Consider the following 15,612-nt stretch of genomic DNA (forward strand, 5'->3'; position numbering starts at 1 on the left):
AGGGTTCTTCCGTTAAAGGGAGTTTTTCCTCTCCACTGTTGCCTATGGCTTGCTCCAGGGGGAATTGTTGGGTTCTCTTTATTTATCTTTATAATCTTGACTTTATTCTGTAAAGTGCCCTGAGATGACTTTGTTGTGAATTGGCGCTATATAAATAAAGTTGAATTGAATTGAATTGAAATCATCCAAACAGCACTGCTAACCTGGCAATCCACTAAGCATTTTGTCAGTAGCCCAATGGAACAGTGTTCAGGCTGATATAATGCTGAAAGGCAGTCTCTAGGATCTTGTTGGAATTTCATGTCACTACTGTACATACACATAAGCTTGACTAAGTATAGTTGATTTCCACTCAGCAAACAATGCACCATCTTAAGTGAGTCTGACAATCACTTTAAATTCCTCCCTTCGACCTCTTGTTTTGGCTATACTTTGTCGACTCTCAGTTTCTTCTGCATTTGATGTTTTATTCTGTTTCAAACCATCTCACTTGGAAAATGCTCTGGATGTTGACAGGTGGGGACTTGCCAACCTCTCCTATGTCTGGTTAGTTACTAACACATGATCAATAAACAGTTCATCACAGGCAGCAGATTGGGCTAGTAGTTTATTAACCAGCGATCTTTCTTTATAAACAACTTCAGATTATTTATAATAAATCCTATTAAACAACACTGAACTACATCCTTGACTCACAGTAGCCTATGTAGAAATGGTAATAAGAAGTTAATCCCAGCTGACAAGGAAACATGGTAGTGAGAAAAGAGACACACACAGTGTGAAATGTGGGAATTTTTAAAACTTAGACTCTTACAGTCCACTTTGTGTTAATTTCAGTTTTATTCAGATATGGGTGAACTTTGCTCTTTTAAACAAGGAGGCTGTCAGATTCTAGTTTTTTTGTTCCTTCGGTCAGATTTTTTCATTTTTTTCTTGTCTTTTTGTTCTTTCATCTTGTGTTTGTTTGTGTCCCCGCAGTTCTCTTTCTCGCCAGCTGAGGCTGCCCACTACTCTGTTCCACATTAGTCTGTCACCAGCCCGTCTTGGATTTCTGCTCCTGAGCTGGAAACGGTCATCACACCGGATTCACATCATTCTTGTTTATAAGGATTTCTAAGGGCTAAGGATTTTGTTGCTAGTGTGTCTCCCCATGTATCCTGTTTTCCCTATTCTCATTTGTTTCCTGAACACCAACCTTATTGCTACCTTAGTGTGTTAGTTTAGCTGTGAAGTTTAGTAAGCAAGATTGTTATTAGAGTGTTGGTTTAGTTACAGAGTTTGGGATAGTAAGTTTTTTTTTTCATGTGCCTTGTGGTGTTTTTAGCCTCGTTAAAGTGACTTTACATTAGTGTCTTTTCTGCGTGTATATTGCCCTGTGTGTTCATTTACCTCCTACCTTTTGCAGTAAGAGTTTTTGTTTCTAAACTGTTTATAGCTATTTTTCCTACCTTTTGTAGTGAGCATTTTTAGTTTTTCTAAAGTACTTATTTTACCTCCTAGGAAGCGTTGGCTCCCTTGGAGCCATGTTGGCTCTTGCTATTGGATCCCCGTAGGTGTTGGATTCTTATTAAGGCATCACTTAATTGTAATTATGGCATTTTCATTCTGCATCTCTGCGCTCTTACAAAAAACAATTTCTAACAACTGATCTAATAATTCTACAGACAGTGATAACATCATTCAGCCCATACACAGGTGGATCGTGTGTTCTGGTCTGATAATGATAAGCTCATTGAGACCAATGGGAGTTGGTTGGGGTAGTATACCCAACTGCAGCATTTTCATTTCTCACTTTAGCTTTTATATACAAAAATGTATTACAATATTTTAAAATTTTATGATACAAGCAGTGGTGAACTTTCAATTCAATTCATTTTTATTATGTAGCAGCAATTCACAACAGTCATCTCAAGGCACTTTACATATGTGTATAGTCTTGACTTTATTATATAACGAGAACCCAACAAATCCCCCGTCCCTAACTGCTGAAATAAGGATGTTTGCCTCCTCAGGAATGAAGGTGAACATCAGTCACTCTGTGTCAGGCAGAGCAGAGAGATCCACATTGTGGGATCTCGATCAATTTATAAATCTGGACAAATTGACTGCATCTTCTAAATCTAAAAGGGGACTTTTTAGTATACATACATACAACATACATAAACTTTAAAAAGCAGCAGTCTTAAGATGGAAATTACAGCCTTAAATAACAGCATTTGAGCCTCAGTCAGAGTCTTTACTATCATCACTGAATGGCTGTTCTTCTGGGCTAGAAACAGACCCAGATCAGTTGCTGCACTTTAGTGGACAAGTAGTCTGTTGAGGTCACTGCTGGCAGCGCAGACCTCACAGGTGAGCTGTAGGCCTGTGGTTACAACTAGAGAAGGAGAGAAGTAATCAAATAACTAATGAAAATTCTTTAGAGCTGACTGATCCAATGATCACTGGTTATGGCTTAGGAAGGCAAAACAAAACCAGCCAAAAACAACGAAAAAAGTCAACATAAGGAACCCTGAGAAAAGTTGAATTAAAAGACAACAACTCTTCCATGTCATTATCAGCTACAGTGAGCTGACGAAGCACACACACAAAAAAAGAGCCCATGTTCTCCCACATTAGGATATGCAGTCATTAAGAGCATTTAGAAAAAACATTAGTTCCCAGCTAGCGTATCGTTAGCATCTTAATCCCTGTGCCACAGCTGACCCTGGAGTGCTAGGTGTGCAGTTAGCCCTGCCAAACAGCTTCAGGGGCAGAAATAATGATCTTTACAGACATGCTATCTGGACCAGATAGCACTGCTTTAATGACTCCTTATCCTTTGGCCCTTTCAAGGAGATGGGTGAACTGGCAAATGTATCCCCCCTTGCTGGGCCGTTAACTCCTCATTACAGGGATAATGGAGTTTTGCATTTTTAATCTCTTTGGAATCTAATACCCAACTCAGTGAGAAAGATTAGTCAACACTCGGTAACCATGCTCTCACCAAAAGTTTTTTTTTTTCAATTAGTCCTAGAATTTTCATTCCAAAATTACGGCTTACATTTGCTGAGATAACCCTGTGAAGGAACAAAGTCACATTTGCTGTTGTGGCTGCAGAAAAAAATAGTACCCCATAAGTGCTAAACTGAACAAAATTATCATATCATCAAAAACTACTGAATTTTGCTAACTTTGAAGATGCAGACATGTTGTGGCCCAGAGATCTGAGTGAGTTTTTCGAAATTACAGACTTGACTAATGACAAATGGCACACTATAATCAACTGTAAAGTAAAATAAATCTGAAAGATTGGTTTGTGATGCTTCTCATTCAAATGATCTGGGAGTAGGTGTTATCCAGACACTTCAAGTAGCAATGCTAAACAGGGATGTGCACTGGCACTCATCTAAAAGTTAATAATTAGAGTCAGAATTTAAAAAACAGTGTTGCAAACTGGTAAGGATTGTTCTTGCCTGAAAACAAAGGAAATAAACAATGCACAAAACCCAGTTTTTGCTGAGCTGCTCTTTTCTGGAGTTTGGATGACAGTCAACACTCTACAAAACTGGTAATTGTCTGGTTTTGACACTAAAAATTGTATCACTCGTGTGGTGGTGCTTTGTTCAGGAATATGTTCTAGGTTGAGCAGTGACATACATATATGGTGTAACTCATGATTTGATTCCTGTGTGTGTGTGTCTGTGGTGTGTGTGTGTGTATGTGAGAGAGAGCAATAAAAGCTGGTCGTTGATCTTTTCCCCTCACTCTCACTCATTGCAGCCGTACGTGTGATAATATTTTGCACTTTTATTATCACATGTTGACTTGTGAAGGTGAATGCTTGTGTCAGTGTGCTTTGTTTGGTTGTGTGTAATCAGAATCAGAATACTTATTGTTATACAAGAACAACGAAATTGTGTGCAATTCTATTAATTGAAAAGGAAGCAATATAACAACCATATCAAGAGATTTACTTATAATTCATAAAATGCTCCTCTAAGGAGAGGAGAGCACAGCCTATGTGTTCTCCTCTCCACACATGTCCTGTATTGATGACAGCTGTTGATGTTGATGAAGCATTGTCTTTTTCTGGAAAGTTCAGCTGGCAAACCACACTGGGATGCAGTATGCCAGTACACTTTCAACAGGACACTAGCAGTTGGCATACTGTGCCTTCTTGATCAGCGTGGTGGTTTTAGGTCATCCAGGTTAGGTCATCATCCAGGTGCATCCCAGAAATTTGAAGTCAGAGACCCTCTCCACACAGTCCCTGTTGATGTAAATGGGTTGAGGGTCAGATCTGTTCCTACTGAAGTCAACTATCATTTGTTTTTGTGGTGTTGATGACCAGCTTGACAACCCCATCCTTGTTCTCACACTCACCTCCCCCTGTCATAAGCCTGACAACTGTTGTTTGGTCAGCAAACTTCACAATAGAGTTTCTTGAGTTTCTTGAGAGAAAACAGTAGAATACTCCAGATGTTAAGATTCTAAAAAGTATGGTGACAAAAGTCTTAAATGTTTGAAACTTTTGATTGAGTATTTTGGTTTTCCTCGAGGAGTTTGCTTTATAAAATAAGCTAACAAAATTAGAGGAAAAAAAGTTAAATCAAGAAAAGAAACTGAAGGCCAAAAAGAGTGTCACAAAAAGACATACAGATTTTAAATATGTGAAAAAAAATGAAGTAGTGTTTAGGGAAAGAAGACGACTGAAGAAAAAAAAGAAAGAAAACTCATGACAACTGCACCACACAGAACAGATGACGGTTCAGTAGACTGTTCAGTCTCTACTGAAACTGAACGCTGGCTTGGACTCCTACTCGTCAGTGCCCCAACAACCACCACCGCAAGGACACCATGAACAACAAGTGCAACGACAACCAGTCCCACAACAACAACCACCACCTGACTTCACCACATCTCCATTCTCATTCTCATCTTCCTTCCTTTCTGCATTCTCATCATCTGCCTCATTTGTGAGCACCTCAGGAGGGATAAGATAGAAGGAAAAAACATGTTAGTAAGTGGCCTAGACAGTCTATAATTCAGGATGAAGATGTCTTCATATGACAGAGGTCGTGGAGGAAAAAGATAATTTGGATGATGGAGAGGCAGAGGAAGAGAAGTTGGATGTGGCTGATATTCAGTAGCTGCAGATGGATGCCACACATGTGGGCAAAGGGGACATTGTGCAAAGAACCATCCCTCAAGGTGGAGGACAGACCCAGAGATTGTCCTGAGAAGTCATCGCTAGTGGCAAACTGACGATAGGAGAAAAGCTGGTGTCCCGGGGACAGTTGCTGACTGATCAAAAGGAGGGAGGTACTTCACACTGACACACACTGCAATGAAGACATGCTTACACACACATACACTGATTTGCAATCTGCAATGAAAACTGCTTGATAAAGCTCACACATGCTGGAATAAATGTGGATTTGATTGAGCAATGTGTTCAATATCAGAGCTAAATTTAAACCACCTGAGGTTTAAATGCTGAGGGAGAGAGAGTCAATTTCCTGAATGCACTCTAAAAGTAAATGGTCAAGAGGTGATTTTTTTTTTGGTAGGCAGTGGAGAAATTAGGTCAGTATTAAAAGCAATTGAAGTTGCAAAATGAGCAGAGTTCATGTTGGTGTTTCTGGAAAACCACAAAAGAGTACTTGGTTCAGCCTTGTGCTAATTCTCAAAATCGATCTTTTAAACATGAATTCATGTTGTCAAAATTATGCCCCATAAATTTTCATATCTAATGATTAAGTTGTGGATCTATCTGATAACTACATCAGAAGTAATACAAGTGTTCAATAATTAAAAAATTTACAAACCCATCAGGATGAATTATACTGTAGTCTTGATTCTCTTTTATATGTGTATGAATGGAAGCTGCAGCAGTCTTTCTTGTCTTGTTCAAGTCAGAAAGTGATTTACATTGTACAGCACATGTTTCACATGGCCCTGATGTACCTTATGAACAAAGACTAGATTCAGTGAAGTTTGAGATATTGACTACAGTGTTTTATTGGTCTGATCACTTATGTGTGGTCTCTGTGAATGAGAAACAAATCGGTTTTTATGACGTTCCAAATGCTGTTCCCAATATTTTCATTAGCTAAATCAGAATAAGATAGGTAAGAACATTTAGGCTATTTTGTCAGAAGTGTTCTTCTGTGCATGATTAGTAGCAGCTTGAGGTTGAATCAACTGTGATATTTTCAGTGTCTGCCTGCCTACAGGAAGTCTTTTAATTCTGTTTTGCAATAGTGGAAACAAAAAGGTGCAAGCAGAGAGGAGAGGGTTAAGATCAGATGAGCTAGTGATTCTTTCCTGTGTCAATCAACTAAGATTTTAATATTTCCCAGTAAAAGGGCATAAAACTGTACTTGTTATAGAGTAGGTCACATAATAATACATCCTGATGCCACAGTGAGCTCAATGTAACCTGTGATAACCTGTAAATGAAAAACAAAAAGCTCTAAGACAAAAATCCACTGATGGAATTACATCAGTTTTTGAATTGCTAAAGAAATGCCAATCCATCCGAGAGCTCTGGAAGTATTAATTCCACAACCAAATAACTTCTTGTTTTCTGAATTGGATAATGTATTTTCCTCATTCCTTATATATGCGGACAGCCGTTACTTGTTTGTTTTCTTCTTTAAAAAAATAAAAATAAAATAAGGAGAATTACCTGGATGAGATTTGTTTTATTAATTGAGTTTTTAGGAAGTCCGGGTGTTTTCCATCAGCTGAAATCTCAAGACATTGTATTTACCAGCAGGATCAGCTCTGCTCCACTACATTGATGATTTTATGATGTGCAGCCTGTTTGAGAAACCGTGCATGTCAGATAAGGTGAACCTACTCAAACATTTAGCAGAAAACTGACATAAAATCAATCTGTTTACATTATAATTTGCCCTAATTTACCTAAAGTAACTTATTTAGGTCATGTGACCATAGCTAATAAGCAAACAATCCATTCTCATCTCTTTAACCAAAAAACAAAGGATGAGTTTCTTGGCTATGATGTCATACTGAAAACAATGGATTCAAAATTATCAAGACAGAAAGGCTCAAAATTTATTGTTCCATGGAAAATAACTCTCAGCTTATGATAAATAATTTGAGCACCATGAGCAGACCCCACGTTAGTGTTACCTAATCCCTATGTTAAGTTTGTTAACCAGGGACTTGGCTGTATGACATCTGTTTTGTTGCAGGACGATGATGGCAGATTACAGCATATTGCTTACTATTCAGCTAAGCTGGATCCTGTAGAGGATGGATTATGATACCTGCAAGCTGTGACAGTTGTAGATGAAGTGTTGGTTAGGCTGATCTAACTATTTTGCTTCCTTATGCAGCCTCTCTCTCATAGAAGAATCTCATCACCTTTTACAGTGAGATGTCTGAGATACGATACAGTGTTACTTCACATACCTAATGTAACTGTTAATGGATGTAATGTTCTTAACTCAGTTACAATGTTACTTTTTGCAGATGGTTTTGCAATCCACAATCCCACCACTGGAGAGAACCAAGAAGATTTTGCTGTTGTTACATAATATGATGTTTATCATATTCATATTCATATTCATATTGGCTGAAGATACTGAATTTATGGCTCATAGAAGAATAATTGAAGACAAAAACAGTAGAGATTTTTTAATTGTTTATAATTCTGGAACACTCTGGACAAACAGAGTTCAAGGAATCTGATAACAATCATATTTTTTGTTTAACAAAATAATGTTGCGCATAGCTTTATATAAACATTTGTGTAATAACACTGACTTGGTTTCAGCAGGAAACACAAAAGTGGATGCTGTAGCTGAGGAAGCTGCCCAACAGGAAGTATCTCAAACACACAGACACATGTTGAACAGACATTTTATTGTCACTCACTGCTGTCATAAAAAGTTCTATCTCTGAGAAAAACAGGGGAAAGGAGGGGTTTGCAAATTCCAAAAGTTCTAAAAGTTTTCCTAAACACTGATAAAGTTGACACACCAAGGGGTGTGTATCATATGCATAGAATTATTGTCAATCTTGCTTTATCTGTGTGACATTACTAAAGCCACAGGGAGCAAATCCTCCATCAGATAAACCATTTGACCATGTGATCATTGATTTAATCGAGTTGATGCCCAATTGAGAGAAGAGATATGTGTTTTTATGACTGACGTACTTAAAACAAATTTGGTACAAAGAAGTAGGTCTTCTTCAACTTAGGTTTCTCCGGTTGTTTTAATAAACATGGGGATAAGGGAAAAAATGAAAAATAAAATTGTTTGGGAAATCTCCAAATTTGGGAAAATGACATGTTGCACTGTGGCCAGACCTTGTCTTCTGCTTTGTTTCAAATACATTAGCAGGAGAAGGACATTCTTTCTATTCCAACTGAAGGATTTCTAGGAAGTGAAATGGACCCTTCCAAACGATGCACACAACCACACAGCAGTGAAAGACATGGATACATGCCACCCACTGCAGGAAGGGGCCAAAGCCTGTGGATGACCTCTCCCCGACTGTGCACGACGCTCACTGGAGGGCAGGAGCCTTAAGGGAGCCAGGGACCCAGTCGGAGGAGAACACTCACTAATTCACTAACACTTAACGTTCTCGGTGATAGGGAGGACGAGTGGGATTGGACTTGCCTGCACTCTGAGTCCCCAAGCCATGAAGAATGAAAGCAACAGTGAGAAAAACACCATGAAAGATAGAATGAGACTCCTTGCGCCACAGTACACTGGTCGAGTAAAACACATGCTTTGAAAGACGTGATGAATCTGCGGAGGAAAACCACAACAGACTCTATCCCAGAACTGGACAGGAACATGTACACAGGAGATGTCTGTGTCACCTGTGAATTTCAGGAAGAAATTTAGAATAGAATTTTAAACCCTGCTTCTTACATATAAAGCTCTGAATGGTCAGGCTCCATCATATATAGAAGATCTCATAGCACCATATCATCCCACTAGACCACTTCGATCTCAGAATGCAGGCCTACTTGTGGTTCCCAGAATTTCCAAAGGTGGAATGGGAGGCAGAGCCTTTAGCTATGAAGCTCCTCTCCTGTGGAACCAGCTCCCAGTTCAGATTCGGGAAGCAGACACCCTCTCTACTTTTACGTCTAGGCTCAAAGTATTCCTCTTTGATAAAGCTTATAGTTAGTTATAGTCATGCTGCCATGGGCTTAGACTGCCCCCCCCAGTGGACTGAGTTCCTTTCCTCCTCTTTTCCCCCTCTCCTTTCCTCTCACCCCACCTCACCACTGTATGAAATTAACTCTGTGTGTTTTCTACCATAGTTGTCTTTGTCCTTCTCTGTCCCCCTCTCTCTGTCCCTTTCTGCAGGTGCTTTGAAGCTGTATTTTTTCCAGTGTGCAGCTATGGGTCCTTCCAACCTGCCCAATGTTTTGTTGTTGCTTTTGTTACTCTTTTCTTTTCTCTCTTCACTTTCCACTCACCCCAACCGGTCAAGGCAAATGGCCGCCCTGAGCCTGGTTCTGCTGGAGGTTTCTTCCATTAAAGGGAGTTTTCCTCTACACTGTTCCCTATGGCTTGCTCCAGGGGGAATTGTTGGGTTCTCTCTATACATCTTTATTATCTTGACTTTATTCTGTAAAGTGCCCTGAGATGACTTTGTTGTGAATTGGGGCTTTATAAATAAAGTTGAATTGAATTGAATTGTTTGGAGACTTATGTTGTACTTTTATTCCTAATAATACTGCACCTGATGGAAGTGTCACCAGAGCCGTAGAGGCTCTTAGATCCCTCAGGGAGTAATTTGCATGAAACTCTGGTGTAAATACTGGTTGGATCAACTAAATTGACCAGATATTTGGTAAATGGAAACCTGTAATATTGTTATTGCTTACTTCTACACCTGTTGTGCTTGCAATTTTTACATTTTACAGGTTTTGTCTTATCCCATGTGTAAGTGTTCTAATTATGTGAGTAACAGAGTGCCATGACTCATCACATGGCACTCATTGATATAACATCTGCAAATAATTCTGTTCCTCTTTTACAACCTGATGTTGACCTGCACACAGATTCTAGTGATGACAAATTACACTATGTGTAAATATGCTATATGATACTTTCTAATCTCTGCTTAGCTTTGTACTGTACTCCAGTGATGTCTGTCACACAAAAACAGTGCCTGAAATTCCAATTCAACATTAATTCAATTCAATTCAATTCAACTTTATTTATATAGCCCCAATTCACAACAAAGTCATCTCAGGGCACTTTACAGAATAAAGTCAAGATTATAAAGATATATAAAGAGAACCCAACAATTCCCCCTGGAGCAAGCCATAGGCAACAGTGGAGAGGAAAAACTCCCTTTAACGGAAGAAACCTCCAGCAGAACCAGGCTCAGGGTGGACGGCCATCTGCCTCGACCGGTTGGGGTGAGTGGAAAGGGGAGAGAGAAAAGAACAGAGCAACAAAAGCAACAACAAAACATCTGGCAGATTGGTAGGATCAGTAGCTTCACGCTGGAAGACACACAGCTTCAAAGCCGGGGGACACCTGCAGAAAGGGACAGAGAGAAGGGGACAGAGGAGGACAAAGACAACTACGGGAGAGAACACACAGAGTTAATGACATACAGTGGTGACAATTGCGGGATAAGAGGAGAGGAGAGATGGTCAAGAGGAGGAAAGGAGCTCAGTGCATTGGGGGGTGGGTCCCCCAGCAGTCTAAGCCTATGGCAGCATAACTATAACTAACTATATGCTTTATTAAAAAGGAAGGTTTTAAGCCTAGACTTAAAAGTAGAGAGAGTGTCTGCTTCCCGAATCTGAACTGGGAGCTGGTTCCACAGGAGAGGAGCTTGATAGCTAAAGGCTCTACCTCCCATTCTACTTTTGGAAATTCTGGGAACCACAAGTAGGCCTGCATTCTGAGAGCGAAGTGGTCTACTGGGATGATATGGTGCTATGAGGTCTTCTAAATATGATGGAGCCTGACCATTCAGAGCTTTATATGTAAGAAGCAGGGTTTTAAATTCTATTCTACATTTAATGGGAAGCCAATGGAGAGAAGCTAGTGAAGGTGAAATATGATCTCTCTTGCTAGTTCCAGTCAGCACTCTTGCTGCAGCATTTTGGATTAATTGCAGGCTCTTTAGGGAGTTACTGGGGCATCCTGAAAGTAGGGAATTACAGTAGTCCAACCTAGAGGTAACAAATGCATGGACCAATTTTTCGGCATCACTTTGAGACAGTATGCTCCTAATTTTGGCAATGTTCCGTAGGTGGAAGAAGGCTGTTCTAGAGATTTGTTTTATATGTGAGTTAAAGGATAGATCCTGATCAAAAATAACTCCAAGGTTCCTTGCAGTAGTACTGGAGGCCAGACTTATGCCATCTAGTGTGACAATATGGTTGGACATCATATCTCTGAGATTTTTGGGCCCAAATACTATGACTTCAGTTTTGTCTGAGTTTACAAGTAAAAAATTGTGGGACATCCAGGCCTTGATGTCTTGTAGGCATGCTTGAAGCTTTATTAACTGATTATTTTCATCTGGTTCCATAGATAAATAGCTGGGTATCATCAGCATAACATTGGAAATTTATGGAGTGTTTTCTAATAATGTTGCCTAAAGGAGACATATATAAAGTAAAAAGTATTGGTCCTAACACAGAGTCTTGTGGAACTCCATAGCTAACCTTGGGGGCATGGAGGATTCATCATTAACATGAACAAATTGAAATCTATCAGATAGATAAGATTTAAACCAACCTAGTGCAGTTCCTGTAATTCCAATTTCATGTTCCAGTCTCTGTAATAAAATGTTATGATCAATGGTATCAAATGCAGCACTAAGATCTAACAGAACAAGTATAGAGATGAGTCCAGTATCTGAGGCCATGAGAAGATCGTTGGTGACTTTTACCAGTGCTGTTTCTGTACTATGATGAACTCTAAATCCTGACTGAAAGTCTTCATACAAATTATTCCTATGAAGGTGATCACATAATTGTTTTGCGACTACTTTTTCAATTATTTTAGAAATAAAGGGGAGATTGGATATTGGTCTGTAATTGGCTAAAACACCTGGGTCAAGACAGGGTTTTTTAAGTAATGGTTTAATTACAGCTACCTTATAGGCCTGTGGTACATAGCCTGTTTCTAAAGATAGATTTATGATATCTAATATGAATGTATCTATTAAGGGTAAAGCTTCCTTGAGCAGCTTAGTTGGAATAGGGTCTAGCAGACAGGTTGTTGGTTTAGATGAGGTAATAATTGAAGTTAGCTCAGAGAGATCTATGGGTAAAAAGCAGTCTAACAGGGAGTGGGGCCTTATCGATGACTCTAGCACTGTTGAACATGAAGATCTATCTGTAAATTTTGGGGGGAGGATCTGGTGAATTCGTTCTCTAATAGCTACAATTTTATTCATAAAGAAGCTCATGAAGTCATTGCTGCTCAAAGTTAAGGGAATAGTAGGCTCAACAGAACTATGGCTCTTAGTCAGCCTGGCTACAGTGCTGAAAAGAAACCGGGGGTTGTTCTTATTTTCTTCTATTAATGATGAATAATATGCTGTTCTGGCATCACTGAGAGCTTTTTTGTACATTTTTAAACTATTTTTCCAGGCTAAATGAGATTCTTCTAACTTTCTGGAACGCCACTTCCTTTCTAACTTTCGTGTTTCCTGTTTTAAGTTGCGTGTTTGTGAACTATACCATGGAGATCGCCTCTGTTGGTTTACTGCCTTCTTTTTTAGAGGGGCAACACTATCGAGTATTGTACGTAGTGAGGCTGCAGAATTGTCAACAAGATAATCTACTTGTGCAGGAGTAACATTAAGGAGACTACTTTCCATTGTATTAACATATGGTGAAGCAAATGATGAAGAAATAATTTCTTTAAATTTGTTGACAGCTTTTTCACTTAAGCATCTGCTATAGTGGAATTTTTCCCTACCTGCTATATAGTCTGTCATTGTAAATTCAAATGTTATTAAAAAATGGTCAGACAGAAGAGAGTCGTGAGGAAATATGGTTAAATTATCCGCTTCAATTCCATACGTAAGGACAAGGTCTAACGTGTGACTAAAACAGTGAGTGGGTTTATTTACATTTTGGGAAAAACCAATTGAATCTAATAATGAATTAAACGTAGTGCTCAGGCAGTTACTGTCAGCATCTACATGGATGTTAAAGTCACCCACTATAATGACTTTATCTGTACTAAGCACTAAATCAGATAGAAAATCAGAAAATTCAATCAAAAACTCTGAATAAGGGACTGGAGGACGGTACACGATGACAAATAATAGTGGTTTTTGAGTTTTCCAGTTTGGGTGTGAAAGGCTAAGAGTAAGACTCTCAAATGAGTTATAACTATGTTTAGGTCTAGGAATTATTGATAAGCTACAATGGAAGATTGCTGCAACTCCTCCACCTCGGCCTGTGCTTCTAGGAACATGATAATTAATATGACTTGGGGGGGTTGACTCATTTAAACTGACATATTCTTCCTGCTGCAACCAAGTTTCAGTGAGACAGAATAAATCGAATTGATGATCACTTATTAAGTCATTTACTAACAGAGATTTAGAAGAGAGAGATCTGATATTTAATAATCCACATTTAATAGTTTTGGGGTTTTGTTCTGTAAGAGGAGTAGTCTTAACTTTTCTTAGGTTATTATGATTAACTCCTCTTGTTGTCATATTTACTTTATGTAATTTAGGTCGGGGAACAGACACAGTCTCTATAGGTATGTGGGAGTTGTGGGGGGGTGACGGTTGTAAGGACACTGCAGAGAGGCGTGTAGGACTGGATCTCTGCATCCTAGGCTCAACTCTGGATTGTCATACTTTTGGTTGTTTAATAAAACCAGCCATATTTCTGGATAAGAAAGCTGCACCATCTAAAGTAGGATGGATGCCATCTCTCCTAATCAGCCTAGGTTTTCCCCAAAAACGTTTCCAATTGTCTATGTAGCCCACATCGTTTGCTGGACACCACCTAGACAGCCAGCGGTTGAATGACGACATGCGGGTGTACATGTCGTCACTGGTCAGATTTGGCAGGGGACCAGAGAAAATTACGGAGTCCGACATTGTTTTGGCAAAGTTACACACCGATTCAACATTCATTTTAGTGACCTCCGATTTGCGTAATCGGGCGTCATTAACTCCCACGTGAATAATAATATTACTGTATTTACGTTTATCCTTAGCCAGGAGTTTCAAATATGATTCGACGTCGCCCGCTCTGGCCCCAGGAAGACATTTGACTACGGCCGCTGGAGTCTCTAACTTCACGTTTCTGACTATGGAGCTGCCAATTACCAGAGTTGGTTTCTCAGCGGGTGTGTCGCTGAGTGGGGAAAATTGGTTAAAAACGTGAACCGACTGGTGGTGAACCTCGGGCGTCTGTTTAGCATTAGATCTCTTACGAACCGTCACCCAGCCGGACTGGCTTCCCGGCTGCTCGGGAACTGCCGGGGGACAGCTAGCAGGGGCTACGCTAGGTCGGCCTGCACCAGCTACCGGGGCCTGACTAGCTGAGTTGTTTTCCATGGTGCGGAGCCGTGCTTCCAATTCCGTGAGCCTCGCCTCCAAAGCTGCAAAAACCTTACACTTATTACATATACCATTATCACTAAAGGAGGCAGAGGAAAAACTGTACATAAGACACACCGAGCAAGTGAGAGAAGGAGAAACAGAGGGAGACAGAGAAGCAATTGCTAATGGATAACCGCTAAGCTAACGAAGCTAATATAAGATGAATGTGGAATTTGTAAACTTTAGCTGGTTATGTTTTGCAAAAGCAGGTGCTTGTGTAATACAAGCGTATGTTACGACTAAGTATTAATTCTTGTGCGAATAAACCACTTATTTAAGTAAAAATAACAGCTACAATTAATCAGTAAACAATCCTTCGGTAGAAACCCAAGAGTGTGCAGAAACAGGAAGTGACGCGATACGCTTACCGCACATTAAGAGAATGTATATTGAATCTTTATGAATTTGTATATCTGATGACTTCTGTTGTGTGTCTTATGATTAAAATGCAATAAAAAGGAGGGAATTGTGATGGAAAATAAGGTATTATTAAATGATTGTATTTTACCTAGATAGAATGAAAACTTGTAAATGGTCTGCACTTATATAGTGCTTTTCTACCTATTGGCACTCAAAGCACTTTACACTGCTTCTTATTCTTCCATTTGCACTCACAATCTCACACACACACACACACACACATACACTGATGGGGGAGCTGCTATGCAGCTGGCCAACAATCACAGGGAATAACTAAGTTGGGGTTCAGTGGCTTACTCAAGGATGCTTCGACATGTGACCGGAGGACCAGGGGATTGTACCAACAACTGCATGATTGGTGGACAACCACTCTACCTTCCTGCGCCACAGTTGCTTTTGAAGGGTGTTTAAAATGTTGTTCAAACTTTGTGTCATATACATGTTTTGTCTTGAAGTGTTTGCAGAACTTCTCCAAGGTCAGTTATTGTCTAACAGCAGACTATCCCACACTGTAGTGACCCAGAGTAACTCCATGCTCACAGGTGTTTATCAAAGTGGTGAAAAGGTTTCCATAAAAGGAGAAAGGGGCTGGGAGCAGTAGCC

At 39.6% G+C, this 15,612-nt stretch overlaps 1 protein-coding gene across 1 annotated transcript; it reads right to left on the reverse strand.

Annotated features, from left to right (window-relative positions):
• Nucleotides 1-13,295: 13,295 nt before the first annotated feature.
• On the reverse strand, nucleotides 13,296-15,362 carry LOC137106961 (uncharacterized). Its single transcript, XM_067491053.1, has 2 exons — nucleotides 15,307-15,362; nucleotides 13,296-14,722 (listed from the first exon to the last, which is right to left on the reverse strand). Exons 1-2 carry the CDS (start codon nucleotides 15,360-15,362, stop codon nucleotides 13,831-13,833), a joined length of 948 nt encoding a protein of 315 aa, XP_067347154.1. The 3' UTR covers nucleotides 13,296-13,830.
• Between the last annotated feature and the right edge of the window lie 250 nt (nucleotides 15,363-15,612).

This window comes from Channa argus, chromosome 21, assembly GCF_033026475.1.
Source record: "Channa argus isolate prfri chromosome 21, Channa argus male v1.0, whole genome shotgun sequence".
In the NCBI taxonomy this organism is placed as follows: domain Eukaryota; kingdom Metazoa; phylum Chordata; class Actinopteri; order Anabantiformes; family Channidae; genus Channa; species Channa argus.